A 22,543-nucleotide genomic window follows, 5' to 3' on the forward strand; every position below is an offset into this window, starting at 1 on the left:
CCCTCCAGCTCCTGGCCTGTGATTCTGGACCCCCACCCCCCTTGCCCTCAGTGTCCGTGCCATCACCAGCCTTCTCTAGAGCACTGGGGGAGGCTATTCTTGCCTTCCATGGGGGTCAGTGTAAATGGTCCCCCCTCAACCCAGGCATTTACACTGGGAGTCAGCCTTGACCCTCTCCATCACCCCAGGTATAGTAGTCCTTGTATAAGCCCTGACTGTCCCACCTTCCAAAGAGATGGCACGCTCTTCCATCTCCACAGCCATCATCCTGGCTCGGGCCACCATCCTCTCTTACCTGGACGACTGTAGGAGCTGAATGGTCTCTTGCCTCCTGTCTTCTGCAGTCCGCTCTCCAAATGGCACCAAAGCGATCTTCCTAAAACGTCCTCCTGAGGGACGTTCCCCCTGCTGGCTCCTTCTCTTCCTAGGGCACAGCTTTAGTTGCTGGTCCCCAACAGGCCTTTTGTTCACCAGCCCCCACTGCTCAACACACTGCAAGAGTATTTAATACGTAGGTGTCTACATGAACTGCTATCATGAAGCTTCCAACACCTTCCAACACAGTCCCATTTTTTCCTGGACAGTAGCTATCTCCTCTCCACATTCTGTCAAAAAAATAAAATCTACAAAAAATAAATAAAATCCACAAAAGAACTTAGCATTAGCTACTCTCTTCCTTCCCTCTCTCCTCCCTGTCTCTCCCTCCCTCTCTTTCTTTATCCCAGTGTAACTCAGCGTGGCCTTTACAGCCTTACCCCACAGCCATTACCTGAGCAGCCCAAGTGGAACAGTAGGCAGATGTCAAGGCTCCCGGGAAGGCAAGGAGGGCAAATAATCACACAGTCTCACCTCTGCCACTGACACCTATGGGGCTGGAAGGTCCTATCGCCTTGAGGTCTTTGAGGCAGGGCCCTGGGGAGGGCAAGGGAGACATAAACTCCAGGGTTTTATTTTTCTTTTTTAAGCTTTATTTCTTTAGGGACACATGGGTGGCTCAGTTGGTTGGGTGTCTGCCTTTGGCTCAGGTCATGATCCCATGGTCCTGAGTTCAACTCCAACGTGGGACTCCCTGCTCAGCAGGGAGTCTGCTTCTCCTCCCTCTGCCACTCCCCCTGCTTGTGCAGTATGTCTCTCTCTCTCTCCCCGAAATAAATTAAATAAAATCTTTAAAAAATAAAGATTTGTTTATTTGAGGGGGTGGGTAGAGGGAGTGGGAGGGAGTCTTAAGCAGACCCAGCTGAGTGCAGAGCCCAACGAGGGTTTCAATCTCATGACCTGAGCCAAAACCAAGAGTTGGACACTTAAGTGACTATGCCACCCAGGCACCCCAAACTCTTCAGGTTTTTTTTTTTTTTTAAGATTTATTTATCTGTTCATGATAGATACACAGAGAGAGAGAGGGAAAGAGAGGCAGAGACAGGCAGAGGGAGAAGTAGGCTCCATGCCGGGAGCCTGATGGGGGACTTGATCCCGGTACTCCAGGATCACGCCCTGGGCCAAAGGCAGGCGCCAAACCACTGAGCCACCCAAGGATCCCCTCTTCAGGTTTCTTAATGAGTCTTCAGACACACATACACAAATACACATGCATACACACACAAATTTAAGTTGTTGTTTTTTAAGTAATCTATGCCTGGGACGCCTGGGTGGCTCAGTGGTTGGGCGTCTGCCTTTGGCTCAGGGCATCTCGAGTCCAGGATTGGAGTCCCACACTGGACTCCCTGCAGGGAGCCTGCTTCTCCCTCTGCCTGTGTCTCTGCCTCTCTCTGTCTGTGTGTCTCATGAATAAATAAATAAAATCTTTAAAAAAATAATCTCGGGGATCCCTGGGTGGCTCAGTGGTTTAGCGCCTGCCTTTGGCCTGGGGTGCGATCCTGGAGTCCCGGGATCGAGTCCCGGGTCGGGCTCCCGGCATGGAGCTTGCTTCTCCCTCTGCCTGTGTCTCTGCCTCTCTTTCTCTCTCCTATGTCTATCATGAATAAATAAATAAAATTTAATAAATAAATAGATAAGTAAATAAATAAATAATCTCTATGCCCAATGTGGGGCTTGAATTTACAACCTTTATTTTTTTTTAATTTTTTATTTATTTATGATAGAGAGAGAGAGAGAGGCAGAGACACAGTCAGAGGGAGAAGCAGGCTCCATGCACCAGGAGCCCGACGTGGGACTTGATCCCTGGTCTCCAGGATCACGCCCTGGGCCGAAGGCAGGCGCCAAACCGCTGCACCACCCAGGGATCCCGAATTTACAACCTTTATAATCTCAAGATCAAGAGTTGTATGTTCTACCGACTGAGCCAGCCAAGCGCCCTTCTTTAGGATTTTTAATGTCTTTTCAATGTCTTTTTTTAATGTCTTTGGACACAACACACACCCTGCCAGAGGCAAGTTGTCTCTAGTCTGTGCTTCACCGCTGACTTGCTGTGTAACTGGGTGGGTCCCTCTCTGTAGAGACAGCTGTTTCCTCATCTGTACAACTGTGGTTCGTGACGTAAGATGCTTACCCACGTTGTTTCCAACCTTGATGTGTTGTGATCTTGACAGGGCCCTCAGCTTCTCTGGGCCTGTCATCTGGCCACAGCTCTGGAGAGGAGCTGTAATTGGCATCCTGCTTCCCCAGACTGTGAGACTGGAAGGTAGATCTCCTGTCTGAAGCTGGGCAGCCTCTCCCAGCTTTCAGTTGGCACAGGCAATGATGTCTTTCTGGTCCAGACAAAGGAGGCACAGTGGAGGATGAGGGTCTCACAATGGTAAGAACACTTTGTGTTGGGAGAAGGATAGGTATGGGAACCCAACGAAAATTTGGGGTCTGTGCAAGAGGTGGAGAGACCTGGCATAGCTCCAGCCCCATTCACAGAGAATCACAAGCGAGCCAAGGCCATCCCTTGAGCCTGTTTCTTCCTTGATAAAATGAGAGGGTTGCATGAGATGCTCTCTCAGGATCCTTTCAAACCCCGAATTCTTACCTCGCACCATATTCAAGATGGTCTCCTACAAGTACATAAGCATATGGGTATTGGGGCATATGTGTGTGGTGAGGTGGATACGGAATGGAGGAAGGTCATTACCATTTCAAACTTTTAAAATAATTATCTGCTGGGAAACTTCTTCTCTTTAACCACTTCTTACCCAAATGGTTAAGTTTAAGAATGCAGGAATTCAGGGTTGCCTAGCTGGCTCTGTCAGAGGAACATGCGACTCCTGATCTCGAGGTTGTAAGCTCGAGCCCCATGTTGGGCATAGAGATTACTTAAAAATAAAATCCTCGGGCAGCCGGGGTGGCTCAGCCCAGGGTGTGGTCCTGGAGACCAGGGATCGAGTCTTCTTCCTCCTCCTCCTCCTCCTCCTCCTCCTCCTCCTCCTCCTCCTCCTTCTTCTTCTTCTTCTTCTTCTTCTTCTTCTTCTTCCTCCTCCTCCTCCTCCTCCTCTTCCTCCTCCTCCTCCTCTTCCTCCCTCTTATTCTTCTTCTTCTCTCTCTCTCTCTCATAAATAAATAAAATATTTTTTAAAATAAATAAAAATTTAAAAATAAATAAGATGAAATCCTTTTAAAAACGCAGGAATTCCCGGAGCTCAGTCATTCATTTATTTAACCTGTATTAGGCACACTTCTCTATGGGAAGAGAGAGTGCAGGACAAAAGTCCTCGCCCTCAGGGGCTTCCACTCCTGTGGAGAAATACTGAGTAGAGGGAACGGCCTGTGCCAAGGCTCTGCAGGAAGTCCGCTGGGCTTCACACAACACGGTATACGTGTGGTCACTCTGGGGTAAGGGAGCTGCGAGCTGCCGGGGGCCCAGCACTGGCAGAGCACCCCTTGCCCGCCTGTGACACCAGGCACTGCCAACACCCTGCATGCAAGCGCTGCCCAGGCCTTCCTTGGTCTCCTCCATCTCTCCCAGCAACCAGAACAAGCTTGGTACAGAGCAGCAGCTTAGGAAGCATATATTGAACGACCAGTGTCTAGCGTTTGGTGACTTTGCAAGACTTGAACCCAGACTATCTGCTATGGTGGACTAAGGGCACTCCAGGCACCAGCCTGCCAAGACGGGGCTCCACCACTTGCAGGGTGTGTGCACATTGACAGGTTGCTTACCTTCTCAGATTCTCACCTACAGCTTGGCCAGGGTGGTACCAGTCCTTCCCTCAGGGACTGTGGTGAGGGGTAGCCCTGCCAGGGTCCACAGCTCCTAGTACACACCACCAGTGTCACTGTTAGTAGGGTTGTGTCCTGCCGCCTCCATCTCTGGAGTGCACCTTCATCACACTTTAGGGTCAGGACTGGAAACAATGTAAATCTGCATGGACAAGTGCACCTGAGTGGCTCAGTCAGTTGAGCATCTGCCTTCGGCTCAGGCCATGATCCCAGGGTCTGAGATCAAGTCCCCCATCAGGCTCCCTGCTCAGCGGAGGAGTCTGTTTGTCCTTCCCCCTCTGCTCCTCCCCCCGCTCTCTCTCTCTCTCTCTCTCTCTCTCTCTCAAAATCTTAAAGAAAAAAGAATCCACATGGACAGAGCCCCAGTGAATCCCACTAGGAACCTGTCAGGAAAGTCCCCACAGAGAAACATTCCAGAGAGAGGCCCAGAGGCCACCAGGGACTGGAGGATCAAAGAAGGGCTCTGGTAGGGGCAGAAGTCAGCCCCAAGAAGAGAGAAGAGGTGTGGTGGAGGGAGGCTGCAGTGCTGCCACGTGCCCGACCTCAGTGCGGAGCCCTCGGGGCCCTCGGGACCCTCCGCCTCGTGGGGGGACTGCAAGTCCTGCTGTCCTTGCAGGCTGCCAGAGGCTGGCTCCGGGTAATGACTGTGCTCATGGGGCCCGAGGAGAGACCGAATCTCTTCAGGCTGCAGGGTAGAGGCAGAAGGGAGGTGGGATGGAAGTTCTTAAGCCCACAGCAGGGATGCGAAGGGGGAAGCTCCAGCTTGTTCACTAAAAACTGGCATGCTGGAGTTACAGGGCCCCCTTGGAGCACAAGTGAGGTAAGTTTAGGACAAATCAAAGGCAGCGTGCTTCACCCAGCAGGGGAGGACACCACCGATGGAACTCATTACTCCAAGATGTGGTCTCGGCTGGAAATATAAATAGCTTCACAAAAGGTTCAGATAAATCCATGGATGACAGTTCCATTCAGGGGTTGGAAGGGGAAGGAGGCTGTTTGGGGCCTGCTGGTCTGTGGGGAAGGCACCTGGGAGGCGACCCCTCGGGGCTGCTGTCAGAGGCTGGCTTCAGGCTTCCAGACTCAGGAGGCAGGGTTGGTGTTCCTGCGGAGGCTCCAGCTGTGCCTGAGTCCCCGGGCCCTTCCCTCCACCCTCTAGTACTCAGCATCCTCCGTCTGGGGAGACGTGGATGCCACCAGTTCTATGGAAAGCGTCCTGGCCAGGCTGTCCCTTAAGGGACCAGCAGAGGGAGACAGACACCGTGTACAGTCCCAGCTTCCAGAGCAGAGACTAGGCAGCTCAGCCCTGAGTTGGGCAAGCGAGTGCATAAGGGTGCCAGCTCAGTGTGCAATGCTATGCTACGGCCCAGGGAGGAAGGGGATGAGAAGCCATCCTCCCTGGCTGTGGTAGAGGGAGAGGGCAGAGAGACCTCAGGCACCTGGGGTAGGGCAGGGAGGAGGCCACTTCTGAAGAGCAGGGTGGTTCTGGAGCCGCTTGCCCACCATGCCAGCAGATCTGGGGCCCCTGGGGGACAGGGTGTGGATTTCTGTTGGTCCACAGCATTCCTCCTCGAGATGCCTAGACAAGGGGCTTCTGAGAACTGATGGGCTGCTGTGCCCCATAGGCCTGAGCACCAGCTCTCCCCCCCGCCAGACATGGATTCCAGGCCAGACATGGCCTTCCCCTCTTTGCCACCCAGGCCCTCCTCAGCCCCTTGCGATCCCTCCCTGCCCTCTCCTCGCTCCACACAGCTGCCCTTGGTACAGCTTCTTTAACTCCTGAGCTGCGTATCATGTCACACCTCTTGCAGGGGGGCAGCAGCTGAGACTGGCTGGCACTCAGGGTGCTCTGGTGAGAAGCACACAATGGGACCTCTGAGAGGTGCCCCTGGGGACCACAGAGGGGGTAGCTCCTCGAAGACCCAACTCTCTCATGTCTCGCAGAGGCACCCACGGCCAAGAAGCCCAGATGCGCCCAGCTCAACCAGGACAGGTTTATGCTCTGATCATCCCCTCAGAGCTTCCTGTGCCCTGAGTGTCCACCCTGCCCCTCCAGCCCTCCTTCGATTCATGGAACCCCTGGGAGGAGGCTGTCAGGGTACAAAGGCAAATGCTTAGGAGTTGGTGGGAGGAGAGTTGAACAAGGAATGGCCCAACTCTAGAACTCTCCAGTCTTGTGTAGGTGCTCTATAGGGGGGGTGAGTGGCTTGTGGGGACAGGCTTTGAGAGGAAAGTAAAATCTAAAGACATGTGGGCATGGGGACTTGGAAGGGGAAGGGCATCATTAGCCGAGACAGGAGGATAGGGTATGGGGAGCAGGTAACAATAATATTCAACATAATCAAGTGCTGAATGCCAGAGATTTGACTTGTATCAATTCAATTGCACTTCTTCGGAGGAAGGTATCATTATCATCATCCTGTTCTATGCAAGAGAAAAGTGAGGTGTAGAAGGGCCAAGTGACTTGCCCAAGGTCACACGGCTGGTAAAGGTGGAGGGGCACCTCGCTCACTTTACTGTCCTGACAGCGCTGGGATGGCAGCCACTTGGGGTGGGACTCTGAGTCGTTCCAGGGAGGTGCTGTCTGTCCTCTGACCTGTGGGGCCCCTGAGAAACCCAGAAGCTCTGGAGAAAGCCTGAGAAGTCTGAAGGAGGGTGGCTGGTGAGGAGGGAGGGGACAGGGCGGGAGGAGCCGGCAGTGACTCAGCAGGGCAGGATAAGGATCTCCCAGCCCAGGGAGAGGTAACCCCGCTTCTCTGCCAGGGGAGACGGAGTCACTGAGCCCAGGGCATGGGTTGGCCAGGGCAATGGAACATCCTGGGAGGATGGCAGGGAAAACTCCTAGCAGGCAAGGGAGGAGGTGAGCAAGGGTACCCCTGCCTTCCTCATGCACTCATCACCCAGACATCCTTGCAGATGGGGAGACAAAGCCTGGGTAGGGCAGGGGAGAGGCAGGCCACCGGACCGGGTTCCTCTCAGCCTGGCGGGGAAAGCTGAGGGCAGGTAGGTGCGGTGTCCCCGAGGGTTGAGCCAGGCCAGGTGTGGGTGGGGAAGCAGAGCAGGGTAGGGCCTTGGCTGAGGTAGGAGGAGGTCCTGGGGCCGGCCCCCCGGGGTTTCCGCTGACATCACTGCCAGCTCAGGGTGAGGCAGGGCCCTCTGGGCTCCTGCCCACTAGAGTGAAAGGGAAAGTGGACAATGGCCCTGCTGCCTGTCCTCCCCCTTCTGCTCTTCGTGCCCCCCCCACACACACACACTTGGTGGAGTATGCTGGGTGGTGATGGAGAGGAGGCTGCCTCAGGGAAGTGGATCCCAGGGAGCTTCGTCTGGCCCGGCAGCCCAGGCAGGGCCTCTGAGCCTCCCTAGTCCTCACACAGCAGGCAGGATAGTCAGGCCCTCCAAGCCTCGGGAAGCCCTCACCCTGGCTGGGGCAGGTGGGTATCTAACACCAAGTTCAGCCTCATTCAGTGATTCAAACATGCTTACCTGCTCATGGAATCTATAATTCTAGCTGAGGGGAATGGAGCACTTTCCCCTTCCCAGAAGGGCTCAGGTCAGGCACCTGACCCAGCATCACACAGGCAGTTTGTGTCAGCCATGGGTGATGGGTGGAGGGCATGAGAGCCCAGGTCTCCAGCTCCAGGTGCAGAGGGGGACTGGGGCGGGGGGGATTGTAGGGGCTCTCCTTCTTCCCAAGGTTCTTCTTAGCATCCTTTAAAAACAGGCTGGCCCCAGGTGAGATACCTCATAGCCAGGGGGCTCTGACAAGTCCTGCTGCCTCTGGAGCCAGTCTTTGGCACCCAGCCTCTTCCCCTTTGAGGACCTCCCTCCCCATTTAGCGCCTGAGTGGTGTAGTTCAAATGGACCTTGAGAGCTTGTTTGGAGGTTTTAGCAGGTGAGTGCAGCTACACATATACCCTTGACTGAAGAATGGTCCTCCTCTATCAGTGATGGTCATCTTCTTCAACCAAGCCCTCAGCTTCTGGAGGATGCACATGGAATGGGTGAGGGAGGAAGAAGACACTCACCTAGCCAGCCAGATCAGCCGAATCAACCCTGGTGATCAATGGGGTGACAGATGTCACAACCAGATCACCCTTACATCCTGAGTGGTGTAGTTCAGAGGGCGGACAGTGCTGGGTTCCAGTCCTGGTTCTGCCCCTTGTGTGACCTTAAGACAAGTGACTTCATCTTACCAAGCCTCAATGTCCTCACATATAAAATGGGTAAATCATAGTTCCTATTTTATAGGGTTACCGTAAGAACAAGATGGTATCGTCTCAAAAAACCTTAGCACAGGACCCAACACAGAGTGAGAGCTCAGTATGTTTAAACTATTGCCAGTATTTAAGTCTTAGAGTCCTAAAAGGTATAAAAGTGTCACCATGAAATGTCAGGCATTGCATCAGGCACTGGCAGGCCCCTGCCTCTCCTGCCTGCACATGGGTCAGCCTCTAACCCTCATTTGATGGCCCTCTGGGGCTCCTCACTGTCTACCCAGGAGATGTTTGGTGAGCACAGGAATGAGTTCACAAGTGCCCTTACTTACCTCTGTGGGCTTCTTCAACAACATACTCTTGCTTACCCATCAGGAGGGGACTGGACCAGAAGTCTCCCTAGTCAGAAATCATGACATCCTCAGGGCTAGGATCCCCTCAGTGCCAATCCTGCAGCTGTGTGGGTCATGGTGTTTTGGGGGTGTCTGGAGCGCCTTTCCTGGGGATACCAGTTATCGGTGTAGCAAGGGAAGGGAGAGGGAAAGGAGGGGGTCTAGCCTGTCCCTGAGCCAACACTGACTCACCCCCACTCCTGTGGAGGACAACTCAGGCATCACCCAGTGCCAGCCCTGACCCCCTCCCAGCCACACTCCTTGGGGCCTGGTCTGCCACTCCCTGTGGATGATAAGGCCTGGAGTCTGGAAGGCAGAGTGAGCACCAAAGCAGTGTCCTCCTCGTGAGCTCGCCGATCACCCGCCATCCTGAGGGGGAAGAGGGCCTAGGTGGTCATAACCCATTCCATGAAGGGGTGATGGCTTATCCCAAGGCCACACTGGCCAACGGGAAGGAAGCCCCTCACCCTGACTCCCAGCCTGGCAACCTGCAGAGATGCAGGGAACTGGGTAGGCCAGGCCAGGGACTACCTCCATGCCTCTTCCTGTGCTTGCCACTGCCCCTCCGGCCATACAGCTGTATTTCCACCCTGAAGCTCCACCTCCTCCTAGAGCTCTCCTGCCCTCTCCGTCCTCTGATCTCAGTTTAATGAGTGCCTCTTCTCACAGCACCATGAAATTCTTCAAGGCAGGGGTGGGTTTTCCTTGTCCCCTCTGTCCTCTGCAGTGCCTAGCACCCAGCAGGGGTTCAGGAAATGCCTGTACCTCCTACCAAGACAGATGGCTCTGGGGCTAAGGGGGCTGGAGTCTGCTGTAACCTCTGCCCTGCCCTCAGCAGCAATGCCAGAACAAGAATCCCTGGGGAGGGGGGGGGCAAGGCACGGGGGGGGGGGGGGGGGGCAGGAACCTGCGTGAGGATCCTAGCTGGAAATCAGAGGGCAGCCACCTGTGTCCCCATCCCCACAGAAACGCTGGAGGGGCTATTCCTGCTCTGCTTCTCCTTTCTTCCTTCTATCCCACTCCCCCGAGTTCCAACAGCCCACCCTATTTGGGATTTGGCAGCAGAAAGGCTCGGTCTTTACTCCAGCCCCCACCCCAACCCAACTGGCAGCTCCTAGCCTGCTGCCTTTGCCCAGGCATGGCAGAGGGGCACTGGCAGCTTGGAGATGGAGCTGATTTTCCCTTTGGCAGTGGGAAAGATGTGGGGGGGGGGGCTTGGCCACCCCTGGGTGAAGGGAGAGGGCTGGCATGCAAGTCTAGACAAGAGGGAGAGGGAGAAGGGGACTTCCCCAGTGTGTGGGGTCAGTGTATCAAGCTGGGAGCTGGGGGTCAGTGTGTAAAGCTCATTGTCCCTGCACCTACTTGGCCTGGGTCCCCATTTTGGAGCCATGGCCCTCCATTCCTGCAGACCAAGTTTCTGGACTCCTGAGGTGAACATTTGCTGTGCAGGGTGAGGGGGTGTGCAGCATGGTGAGCTTCTCTCCCCTTCCACCACACACTCTGTTCCTCTTCCTCCTTGGGCTCCTGCCTCCTCCCCTCCTTCCCACTCTCACCCATTTATTTGCCTCCTTGCCTCTCCTCTTTCCTGCCCTTTCCTTCTCCTTTTCCCTCCTCTGCTCTCAGCCCCCACCCTCCTCCTTTGGCTCCCCTTTCGCTCTTTCCCCTTGCCCCCCTCCTCCTCTCCCGTGTGGGGGCTGCTTTCTCCCTGACTCAGCAAGGTGCTTTATAAGGTGCTGAGGGGGGCTCAGCCAAATCCAAACCACATTGTCTGTGCAGACACTCTCCACAAGGAGCAGGCTGCAAACCAGGGAGAAGGACGGATAGTACCCCCCCTTCCCTTTATGGCTCCCTCCCTCTGAAAGGGAGGCGCTGGAGGACCTCATGGCTGGCCTCAGTGCCAGTCACTCACTGGGCATCTGCCTTCTTGACCTTGGCATGGGCATCAAAAGACCGTGGGGCTCACCCGCAAAGAATGTCATTGAAACTCCAGAGTACTGGCTGGGGTGGAGGGGTGAGGGGGAAGAGGCCCCCCCAGCATTTTTCAGCAGGACACCCCCCCACCCCACCCCACCCGCAGGTTTCATCAGAGCTGCTACTGATGCCCTGGAAAGCCCCCTGCCCCCAACCCCGGATCAGCTCCCCTTTCCCAGCTCTTTTTCTCCTTGTTTAGAAAGAAAAAGGAGAAAGGAAAAGAAAGAAAGAAAGAAAGAAAGAAAGAAAGAAAGAAAGAAAGAAAGAAAACCAACAACAAAGTCTGTCCCACTCCAGTGAGGTAATTGAAAACAAACTTCTTCCCCACCCCCCCACCCCCCCACCTCAGTCTGCACAGTGCAGAAAAGGGAAGAGCTGCCCTGGGAACCCGGCCCTGGTCCTGACCAATCCGCCGGCTCTGACCTGCAGGCTGGAAGGGCTGTGGCAGGGCTGGCAGGGTGCCTGCCTTCCTTTCTCTTGGGGCACTGGGGCAGGAGTGTGGAGTGAAGAATCTGATGCTATTCCAGAGAGAGCAATCACTTTCCAGGGCTGGCCCACCACCACTGCCTCTCCCACTTTGAAAAAACAAATAAACAACAGAAGCAACTTATTACCAAATGATTTAATTGGTGGTCTGGATCTAGAGCACTCAAGCCTTGGAGACCAAAGGATTGTCCCCCAAGAAGTAACCAAGAGGAGACTGTCTGCAAGCCCCAGATGGGAGAGAGCCATTTCCTCTGCACTCACTCTCCCTGGCAGCTCTCTGTAGGGGGGGAAAGGGGGTGGGAAGGAGACCCTCTAGGGAGGGTCTTATGGGTCTCCCAGGTATCCCCCCTGCAAGTCCTAACCCAGGCCAGATGGAAGGAAGGAGGGAGAGCACTCTGCAACCAAACCACCCCTACCCCACCACTGGAAACACCAGCGACCCCAAACCCCAAAGGCGAGAGAAAACCAAAAGTCTTTTGGGGGAAGAATTTCACAAACGGGGACTCTTGGTCTGTCCATTGCCTTGAATGGGAGTATTCCCGCTGAGTCACCCCTGCAGCCTCTGGTGTTGAAACTGGTCCGGTGCCTCGTGCTGATTAATGAACTACAATTCCCCCACCCATGTGCACTCTCCCGGCCACTGGGAAGGATGAAGGACCTTGTGAACCTGAGGCAAAAACCCTCCGCCAAGTGCCCTCGACTCTCCATCGAGCTGGCCGGTGGGACTGCGGTGCCCTCTGCCGCCCCCACCCTAGGGGCCATAGCGAGCCGGTTAGTCACCTGCCCCAGCCCCAGCGCCTCCCTCAGCCCCAGCTTTTGGAAATGGGACAGGCGGCGGGACAATAGGCAAGGGGGGCGGCCAGCCCAGACAAAGGGCAGCAGGAAAAACACCATCACTTGCTACGGAGCCAGCTCGCTGGCATTTGGGAGAATGTGTCATTGCATTTACTCAGGGGGAGGGGGAGGGGAGGGAAGGTTAGAGATGAGGAGGCAGAGGTAGGGTGAGCGCCGGGACCCCACACCCCGGGTCGACGCCGTCCGGGGAGTAAAGAGCCGGGCGGCTCACTCCCCGCGCTCCAGGACTCTGCCGACGGACCGATGCCCTCCCCGCCCCCTCCCCCAGGAGGCCCAGGGTGGTACCGCCGCAGCCTCGCCTCACCTCACCCCCCCTCGGTGTTGTGGGAGGGAGAGGAGCCCCAGAAGCCCTCCCCTCCCTCCTCCCCCCTCCTCCCCCCACCCCGGGGAGGGCCGCTACAATTTGTGGTTACAGCTTTACACGTCAGAAAAAAAAAAAAAAAAAGTTCGCAGAATGTCCCACACCGAAAAAAAAAAAAAATCCGAAACCGAGCGAAAAAAACCTGCGAGTGGGCCTGGCGGATGGGATTATTAAAGCTTCGCCGGAGCCGCGCTCGCCCTCCCACTCCGCCAGCCTCCGGGAGAGCAGCCGCGCCCGGCCGGCCCGGCCCCGGCCCCATGGACCTCCGAGCAGGTAGGAGCCCGGCGTCCGAGGCCCCGGCCCCCGCCTCCGCCCGGGAGCCGCGAGATCCGGTCCCCGCGCTCCCCCCAGCCCGGAGCCCCGGGCCGGGGCCGGGCGGGGAGCCGGCAGCTGCCCGCCAGCGGGGCTCGGGCCGGGGAGGCAGGCGGGCGCCCTCGAGAGGGGCCGGGCGGGGACGCGGGGGCCGGGGCCGGGGCCGGGGCCGGGGCCGGGGCCGGGGCCGGGGCGCGACCCGCTGACCCGCGGAGCCGGCGACCTGGAGCCCCCGCCAGGCGGGTCCCGGGGATCCCGGCGGAAGCAGCCCCGCGCGAAAGTTGGGAAGAGCGAGTCCGCGGCGGGGCGCGGGCGGGGGCGCGGGCGGGGGCGCGGGCGGCGGGGACGGCAGGAGGCGGGGGCCGAGGCCGCGCCGGCGGCAGGCGCGGGGAGGCCGACACCTCGGGCCGCCGCGCTCCCTCCGCGGCCGGCGGGGAGGGGCGGGCGGGAAGGAGGGCGGGCGCGGGCGCGGGCGCGGGCGCGGGCGCGGGCGGGAGGAGAGGAGGGCGGAGGGCAGAGCCGGGCCGGGCCGGGCTGCGGGAGTCGCGGCTTCCTCGCTATGCTGCCCGCGGCCGGCGAGCTGGCGGCAGGTAGGGGCCGGGCGGCGCGGGCGGCGGCGGCGGCGGCGGCGGCGGCGAGCCCGGGTCCGGCCCACCGTGGCCTGGGAGTGACTGGTGCGGGGGACGGGCGCAGCCCGGCCGGACCCGGCGGGAGAACGCCCGTCGCCGGCCCGGGAGCGGCGGCAGCGGCCGCTCGGCCCCGGCGGCCCGCGGGAGGGCGGGAGGGAATCGACGCGCGGGAAAGGGCAGCGGCCGGGCCGAGCGCGGAGCCCGGAGCCCCGCGCCCCGGACCCCGCCCCCGCCCCCGCCGCCGGGAAGGGAGCGACCGGGCGGGAGCGGGCCGGGGGCGGGGCCGGGGGCGCCGAGGCCACACAGGGGGAAGGCGCCGCCGCCGCGGGGAGGGGGCCGGGGAGCGCGAGGTCACCGCCGTGGGGGCGGCCAGCGAGCGGCGGCCGCCGGGGGCTTCCCGAGCCGAGCCCCTCGAGGGAAACCCCCGGCGCCCCGGGCCTCGCCGGAGCCCCCTTGTCTCTGCCCTCCCCACCCTCCTCCCAGTGACTCCACACTGCGCCCCAGAAGTCCTCACCGGCACAGACCCCCGTCCCGAGGACCCCGTCCCAGTTTCCTCCAGCGCCCGGCCCGGCCCTCCGGGCAGGGGCAGGAGGGGAGGGGCGCCGGGGGTCCCCGGCCTTGGAGAGAGGCTGTGGGTGAGGGTACCGGACACACATCTGTGTCAGGCACTCCCCGACCCCGACCCTGACCCTGACCCAGAGGGGCTGACACCTCCCGCTTTCACAACCCCCACAGACCCCGCTTCCGGCTCTGAGCACACACTGCCCCTCCCTCGGGACCCAGGGACACATTCCTCTGACAGACCAGACCCTGCCCCCACCCTTTCGCAGTTTGGCTCTGCCACCCTCACTGCCCTGGAGACACCCACTCAACCAGGGGAGAAAACAGGCACCAGGCAGATGGCAACAAGTGTCACCTAGCAGCCCTCCCTTCCCCAGTCTCTCTTGCAGACTGGTGTAATGGCTCCCTCTGCCCTCCACAGAGCCCTGCACTCCTGCCCTGTTCACACTTGTGCACACCACCCGGCCACACCAGCTACTCTATTACTGACACTTCACATTCCTCCCCACAATCCAATCCCACCTGCCTATTCACACCCTGGCTCCTGCGGGCTCCCTCCCAGCCCCTCCCACACCTCTGAATACCAACACCCTTTCAAACTCACCCACACACTTGCCCAGACTATTTCCTTTTCTTGGTCCCCTTGTCTGGCTCTCAGCTGGCTGCCCAGCACCCCCCACCCCCCATCCTGCACCCCTTGGGAACACCCAGGGTTCCTCTTGCAGCACAATCCGGAACCCTCTCACCCTGACAGCTCAACTATATCCATATGGACTCCACAAGGCAGGGCAGCCTGCCCACCTGTCTGCTTCCTTCCCTGGGCCTCAGTTTCTCCTATCATTTAGGCTGGAAGAGAAAGAGAGGGAGGGAGCTGTTGCCGATGACAGCAGAGATGTGGCCCCACACGGTTCTGCTTTCACGGGTGCGCAGTGCAGTCCTCACACAAGCCCAGTCACCTGATGGGTTGGTGGCCAAGCTCAGGCTCCTGACTTCTGGGCCGCTGTGTACTCACTCACTAAGCACTTCTAGGAGACCTGGGGCATAGGAAACCCAGGAGAGGATGGAACGGGATGGGAGAGGAGACGAGGGGAGGGCAGCCAGCCCAGTCTGGGACAAGGAAACATGGGCTGTTTCTGTGGGCTTTTCCCTGAGGAGGCAGGTCAGGAGGACCCCCCAAGGGCCACTTCCTATAGTCTCAGTGCCTGGATCTCACGATACAGTGGACACACAGCCCCGGAATCCACTTCCTTACCCCAGTTCCCCTCAGTAGACCCCTCCAAGGTCACCGGGATGCTGGTTGGTCCGTAAGCTGGTCGTGGGCAGGCTCCCACATTTTTCAGCACCTCTGGAGCTTTGTGATGCCTCCTTGGCTTCTATGTTTTTTGACTGATGGCTCCTATGCACCAATCCCAGGTGCAGTCTCCTGGCTGATTCGTCCTACCCATCCTGACTGCTCTGGCACAGCTGCCCCACTGAGCCCCCCACCCTCACTGAATGAGGTCAGCCTGGGCAGACCAGGGATCTAGGGGCAGCAGGCTGAAGACATGCAGATGAGGGTCTGCCCGCCTGTGCAGCCTGTGCAGTCGTGTCAGGGTGGCCATGCACTTGCATGGGCTGAGTGTGTGTGTGTGTGTGTGTGTGTTCATGAGGGGAGCCTAGATTCCCAGAGCCCAGGGATCTGGATGGAATTAGGGGCCGCCCGGGTGGGGGCCAGGGTGGGGGGTGGGGGGCTCCAGCAGGAAACGTGAGCTGTGCTCATTAGCTCCTCACGTGCTCAGCCGGATTTATAAACACAAGGGAAGACGGGATGTAAACAATCAGTGGGCAGCAGCCAGAGGCAGAACTGGGGTGGGGGCTGGGCTAGGGGCCAGGACTGGGGGGATGGGGCCCAGCACGCAGCCCCCAGGGGCCAGGTCCACCTGCACACACACGAGGATGGAAGAGGGCTCCAGGATGCCCACCCAATCCTCCCTCCTAGTGATGCAGGCAAGCTGCAGGCGGCTCAGAGTTGCACTACTTACAAGTAAGCCACAGGTGTTCTTTGCCCCAGATGGCTATCAGTTTGCTGTCTGAGATATGGGGACATCTTGCCCAGAGTGGAAGCTGTTGTAGTAGAGAGCAGAGCCCAGTCCCCTTTCTCCTGTTCTAGCCTCTTCTCCCTCTAGACACCTGAGACTCCTTCCTCTTTCCATGGGAGGGTCAGTCGGATCCTTCTGCTCCTTCCCCTGCCCCCACCCCACCCCCTGCCTGCAGTGACACAGTTACCTCAGAACTGAAATATTCCTGGAAACACCGGCCTCGTCTGGTCTGGTTAATTTCATGAGCCGTTTTTCTGCCCAGATGACTTAGCTCTTGTTTATCCAAAGGCTTCTCCCCCTGTTGTCCCTGCGTAGGGAGCCAGTTCTCCCCAGGGATGTCCCACAGACCCAGAAGGGGAGACAAAACAAGACCAGAGTTGGGTTCCTGACCCTGTGCTCCCCCTCTCCCATGGCGAGGGCAAAACCCAGTCTCAGGAGTCTGGCCAATAGGGCTGCCCAAAGCAGGGTGGGGGAAAGAGGTGAGCCCAGCTCCCAATCTGAGTTTCAGCTGGGACCCTCAGCACTGCTGCTAACTCAAGGCTGGAAGGGCCACTGCCCACCTCGGCAGGTCCCCAACCTCCAAAACCAACCCCATGTTGTACCCTTAGGATCTTGGGAGTGACTCTACCAGATATGCAGACTGAGGGCAGCCCAAGTCTTGGCGTAGAGGAGCAAGGCCTGGAATCCTCTTGGGATGTGAGGAACAGTGGATGGAAGGGAAAGCAGTCAGCAGAAGCTAGGTGTGGAGAGGCAGAGTGAGGAAAGGGGTGAAGCCCCGGGCTGCAGATGGGGATGAGGACAAGAGGGTCAGTCATGTGCCTGATCCTGATTTCTGACTTAACACGCAGCCACCTACGGTCTCAAACCAAGAGCCCCTCACCCTCAGGGGCAGGGTCTCTGAGCCTGGTGCACTCCCCCACCCTGCCCGTGCCCAGACACCATCAATAATGTTGTAGCCAAGCCTCTGAAAGGGTCAAGACTGATGGATTGGGCCACTGCAGAAGTCCCCACCTGACTCCTCTGCCCTGTAATAGACATTCTATACAGTTTGAGTCTTCAACCCTCTCTAAAACCCTGACCCAGCATTACGACTAGCTCCAATCTTCCCCTCACTCTAAGTGCAGTCAATTTGTCAAACCCCGTGTCCAAGTCATTTCTAACTATCACGGCAACAAATGTCATTATAAAACTTTGAAAGTAGAAAATAGAAAGCAGAAGAAACTACTCGTGATCTCACACCTACTGGAGCTTAAAACCCAAACGAGCCCTACTCTTAGTGACGTACTGTGTGTTACCCCATCTGACATCTAAATCAACACATTCACAAACCTTGGCCCCAGTGAACCCTATGCCTGTCCAAACCTAACCACATCCCCCAGCTGGACTCAAACCTCAACCACACTCAATCAGCCAAATCCCAATAAACTAACCTGAAACTTTAAAAGTAACCCAGTCCTTAAACCTAACCTAACCCAATGCCCATGATAGCCTCACCGCAACCTAACCCTAATTGCCTTTACCCAGCCCCGGTGCCCACTGAATCCTAGCCTTGTTCTCTTCACCTTGGACCTCACCTAAAAGCTGGGAAAATCATGTTTCCCAACAACCTATGTCTGTAGTCACGGCACTGACCCCTGGGCTCTGGTATCCCAAGATGTCCAAACTCTCCAGCACCGTTGGCTGACAAGCCAAACCCATCCAATACATCATATTCCCTCCCCTCTCTCACTTACCCCATCTCCACCCTCTGTCTCCACTGCAAGCTGATCAAAGGACCTCATTCAGGGAGTGTTTGGGTGGCTCAGTTGGTTTCTCATTCGACTCTTGATTTTGGCTCAGGTCATGATCTCAGGGTCCCCCTCATGGTCCCCCAGTCGGGCTCCATGCTCAGCAGGTAGTCTGTTTCTGCCCCCCCTCGCCCCTCCCCCACTCATGCAATCTCTCTCTCTCTCTCTCTCTCTCTCTGAAATAAATAAATAAATTTTTCAAAAAACCAAACCAACCAACCGAACAACACTCATTCAGGTCACTTTCCCCCATCCAACCTCCTAGATAAGAATGGAGCAAATCTCCACTCTACCAGTCCATGCCCAGGAATCCTATGCTAGAGTGTACCCACCACTGACTATGGGAGCCAGCCCTGTGTCCTTCAGCCAGACCCTGGGGATCTAACCCTAGCCCTTGCCTCCTGTGGCTCGGCTTGGACTTGTCTTGGGGCAGCCTCTCCCGTGCCCTTCCCAGGGCTGCCTGCTCTCAGCTGGCAGCGGGGACATGTGCTGTTTCCCACCCCTTGGCTCCAGTGGGACTGGGAGGCTGGGAGAGGAGGCTGATCCCGGGAATACTGATTCACAGACCCTAGGCCTGGCCCCATCCCTCCACGTACTCACACATACATGTTGGCATACATATGGTGACTCTTTATTAGCTGACACATTAATATACTCTCCAATATATACTGGTAGATGCACACACAGAGGCCAAGTCCTCATCCACACATACGTGCCTCTATACTCACACACCCAGGCCAGACACGCTCCCCTCCTCCATCCCCGCTGCCTCCCATCTGGCGGCCCCCCACCCCCCTACCCGGCCCAAGGTGGGGACAGACACCCAAGGGGCAGCCAGCTGCATTGTTGTCCACTGGGCCTGGGCCTGCTCTCATGGCTTCTTGCCCGTCCTGTCCATAGGGGACTCGTGGGGGATGCTAGCTTGCCTGTGTGCTGTGCTTTGGCACCTCCCTGCAGTGCCAGCCCTCAATCGCACTGGGGACCCAGGGCCTGGCCCCTCCATCCAGAAAACCTACGACCTCACCCGCTACCTGGAGCACCAACTCCGCAGTTTGGCTGGGACCTACGTGAGTACCCGGGGCAGCGGCAAGGTCTGGGAGCTGGGCAAGGGAGAGAAGAAGTTGGTGGGAGAGAGACAGGATGGTGGAGGGGTCCCGGTGGGCAACAGTGACCAGGGGAGCCCTTTGGTTCCAAACGGTCCCCATGTCTGGCCTATTGCCTGCCCTTCCCTCTTAGGTGCCCCCCTCCTCCCCATCCCTGGCCCCAGGACTAGGCATGTGGGCAGGCCTCGCACCCGCCTTGGCCCATTGCCCCACTGGCTGCCGGCCCAGCCGCCCGCCTCCCCCTGGGGGCTAGGGAAGTCTCTTCTGTTTACACCATGTTGTGGTGTCTCTTGCACGGGCGGGGCTGGGTGGGGATGGAGGGGCCCCACCTCCCATGCCTGTGTTCCAGCTCGCCTCTGCCCCAGACCTGGGGCCCTGCTGCTCTGGACCCATGGGCCTCCCTTCTGTCTGCCTCTCCCATCCTAGCTGGGCCTCCTAGGGGGGACTTGGGGGGAAGGGGGCTGCAGGAAAGCCAGGCCAGCAGTGGCAGGAGGTTCAGGGTATGGATGGAAGTTGTGCCATAAGGATCTGGGGTCAATCCAGGGGTGTTCAGAGAGCCCAGGAGAGAAGAAAAGGGGGTCAGAGTTGCCGAGGACCATGGGGAACTGGCCCCCTCTTCCCGTGTTCCTCTTCCACATCCCAGACCCTACTCTGGAGCCAGGGAAAGAAAGGGGAGGAGGGTGGCGGGGGAGCTGGCTCCAGCCCCAGGATACACCGAGGAAATTAGTTTGTCTCTGTGCTTGTCAGCGTGTGAACCTCCCCCTGGGCCCTTGCCTATCCCAGGCCTCGCCCCACACTGCTCCCTTTCTCTCCAGCTGAAACGTCCCCCTCAGCCCTCCCCCTGGGCCCCAGGCCTCTCCCTTGAGGGTTGGCAAATCTCTGTCCACTTCCCCAGACTGCCTCCTATACCCTTCTTCCAGCCCAGTGCTAGAGACTGCCTCAGTTTCTTCCTTCTGCAGCCCCTGCTCCCATGAGGCCTGACTTGGGGTCTTAGTGTTTAGTGAGTACCGTCTATTCCCTGCCCTTCTGCGGGTGGGACCAGGCATGTCAGGAGGCCAATGGAGCTCTGATTCCCACGGGCCCCTCTGCCTTCCCACTCGCTTTTCCCTTCCCTGGCCAAAAACCTTTGCTTGACTCTGCTACCCCCTCTAGCTCCCGACCCCTTTCTCCCTCCTGGCTTTCCCTGCCAAATTTCTCGAAGGAGTGGTCTACACCCTCTGCCTCCGCTTCCTCTCCACCCACTCACTCCTTAACCCCCTGCAATCTGGCCTCTAGGCCACTGAAACAGCTCTTTCCAAGGTTGTCAGGCACCTCCTCCCTGCCAAACCTAACAGAATTTTCTAAAGCTCATTCTCCTTGATCTCTGTTTTGCAGCCATACTGCTGAGCACTGCTGCCTTCTGAACTCCTCTTCTTGGCTCTGCACTCTTCTGGCCCACCTTCCACCTCTGCAGCCTGGCCTCCTGGGTCCTCCTGGCTCCTCTTCTTCTCTGCCCTGCCCCACAGTGGGCACATCTCTCGGCGGGCACGTCCCTCGGCTTACACACACAGCCAATCAGCACGTCCTCCCTGAGCATCTCCTGTGTGTTTTTCTCTTTCCACACCTCTCCATAGGAGAGTTCATCACCCCCACTGCCCCTGCTGTCACCTCCATACAAATGACATCCCTGGAGAAACTTAGGGGAGACCCTGGAACAGAGAGGGGCCCAGTGTCAGGGGACAGGGGACATAGAAGCTCTGGGGGCAGGTATCTCCTGGTGGCCGCTGGCTCTCGGCCCTCCCCCTTCCCCATCGCCCTCTCCTTTTCACAGCTGAACTACCTGGGCCCCCCTTTCAACGAGCCTGACTTCAACCCACCTCGGCTGGGGGCAGAGACTCTGCCCAGGGCCACGGTCAACTTGGATGTGTGGCGAAGCCTCAACGACAAACTGCGGCTGACCCAGAACTATGAGGCCTACAGCCACCTGCTGTGCTACTTGCGCGGCCTCAACCGCCAGGCCGCCACGGCTGAGCTGCGCCGCAGCCTGGCCCACTTCTGCACCAGCCTCCAGGGCCTGCTGGGCAGCATCGCGGGCGTCATGGCGGCTCTGGGCTACCCGCTGCCCCAGCCCCTGCCAGGAACTGAGCCCACCTGGGCCCCCGGCCCTGCCCACAGCGACTTCCTCCAGAAGATGGATGACTTCTGGCTGCTGAAGGAGCTGCAGACCTGGCTGTGGCGCTCAGCCAAGGACTTCAACCGGCTCAAGAAGAAGATGCAGCCCCCTGCGGCTGCAGTGACCCTGCATCTGGAGGCCCACGGCTTCTGATCTCTGACCTTTACCACCTCCACCCTCCCTTCCTCCTTCAAACCCTGCTCCCACTCTGGTGGGGGGGAGGGTGGGGAGAAAGCTGTGTGCCAACACCTGTTGAGCCAGGAGACAGAAGCCATGAGCCTCTGGCTCTCTCTAGTCTTGGAAGAGGGTGTGATGCAATAAGGCCTGTCCCTTCCCTGCTTCCCAGAGTCCTGCAGGTCTGGGGAAGAGGTGCAATAGGCCTGGTCCCATTTCCACAGGAAGGAGTGTTTCAGGGAGCTCTAAGTGGTTCAGGTTGGTGCAAAGACTCTCTTGGCTTCCTGCTTCCTGCCTAGCACTCGCCAGTGCCACACAGCCCCTCCTGTAGCACTTCCAGGAAGCATGCTTGTGGGGCAGGGAGGGGGGCCACTAAAGCACATGCCTTTCTGGAGTGAAACCCTTTGGCTGCCCCACTCTTCCTAGATGGGGGTTGCTCCCCTACCCCCCAAATAACTCAGTACACCCAATTCAGGAAACAGATACAATGGCAAGTCCAAACAGGAAGAGATGGGCTTTGAAAGTAGAAGAGGTAGGGTCTGCATTGTAGGTCATACCAAAAACATAGGGGCAGGGACAGACGGGACCCAGGGCCGTCGGTGGCACAGGATGACAGCCAAAAGGACCTTGCCTTGCATCTTGTCATTGGCATCACGGTGCCTCCTCCCCATCCCCTTTCCAGGCTGTCTGAGGGTTGCCCAGGCTGGGGAGGGCAACCAGAGCCACAGCCACAGGGTTCCCTGAAAGTTTACATTGCAGTAGCATTGCGGGGTGCGGGGGGCAGCTCCCCCAGGCCCTGCCCCCCAGCCTCACCCACTCATGACTCTAAGTTTGTTGTATTAATATTTATTTATTTGGAGATGTTATTTATTAGATTATATTTATTGCAGAATTTCTATTCTTGTATTAACAAATAAAATGCTTGCCCCAGGATTCCACTGTGGCCTTGCCCCTCCTCCTGGCCCTTCCCCTCCTGGGCTCCTGCGCGCCCAACTGGCTTGGAACCTGACAGTCCGGGGGATAGCTCAAGAGGCAAAGAGCTAGGGGAAGAGGCTCTGCTCTGTCCACAGGGAGGGTGTGCACAGCACACTCTGCTCCTCCACCCACGGCCTGTTCTTTTAGTCCTTCCAACATCTTGTCTTCCCCCTCGCAGCCTTTGCTCAGTGCGCCTCACCTCTCAAGATTACTTTAAGGGTCTCGTAGGTCTGTCCCCCTGCAGAGCTGTGCACCTACCCTTTGGGTGGGCCATGCGCATGTCAGCCCTCAGCTTTACCAGAACCCCCACCTGTGGCCGCCCACTGGGGCCCCCAGCAGTG

General features: G+C 58.0%; 1 protein-coding gene across 4 annotated transcripts; it reads left to right on the plus strand.

The window, feature by feature from the left end:
- Positions 1-11,384: 11,384 nt before the first annotated feature.
- On the plus strand, positions 11,385-22,441 carry CLCF1 (cardiotrophin like cytokine factor 1). Of its 4 annotated transcripts, none has more exons than XM_041722179.1 (3): positions 11,385-11,986; positions 18,699-18,865; positions 20,712-22,439. In XM_041722179.1, the coding sequence occupies exons 2-3, from the start codon at positions 18,713-18,715 to the stop codon at positions 21,204-21,206; spliced, it is 648 nt and encodes a 215-aa protein (XP_041578113.1). In that variant the 5' UTR covers positions 11,385-11,986; positions 18,699-18,712; the 3' UTR covers positions 21,207-22,439. The 4 variants fall into 4 exon arrangements, with proteins under 4 accessions (XP_041578113.1, XP_041578112.1, XP_041578109.1 ...); XM_041722178.1 differs by lacking the exon at positions 11,385-11,986 and adding an exon at positions 12,528-12,704 and having other exon boundaries at positions 20,276-22,441; XM_041722175.1 differs by lacking the exon at positions 11,385-11,986 and adding an exon at positions 12,528-12,704.
- The last annotated feature ends 102 nt before the right edge of the window (positions 22,442-22,543 follow it).

The sequence above is a fragment of the Vulpes lagopus genome, chromosome 11 (assembly GCF_018345385.1).
Source record: "Vulpes lagopus strain Blue_001 chromosome 11, ASM1834538v1, whole genome shotgun sequence".
In the NCBI taxonomy this organism is placed as follows: domain Eukaryota; kingdom Metazoa; phylum Chordata; class Mammalia; order Carnivora; family Canidae; genus Vulpes; species Vulpes lagopus.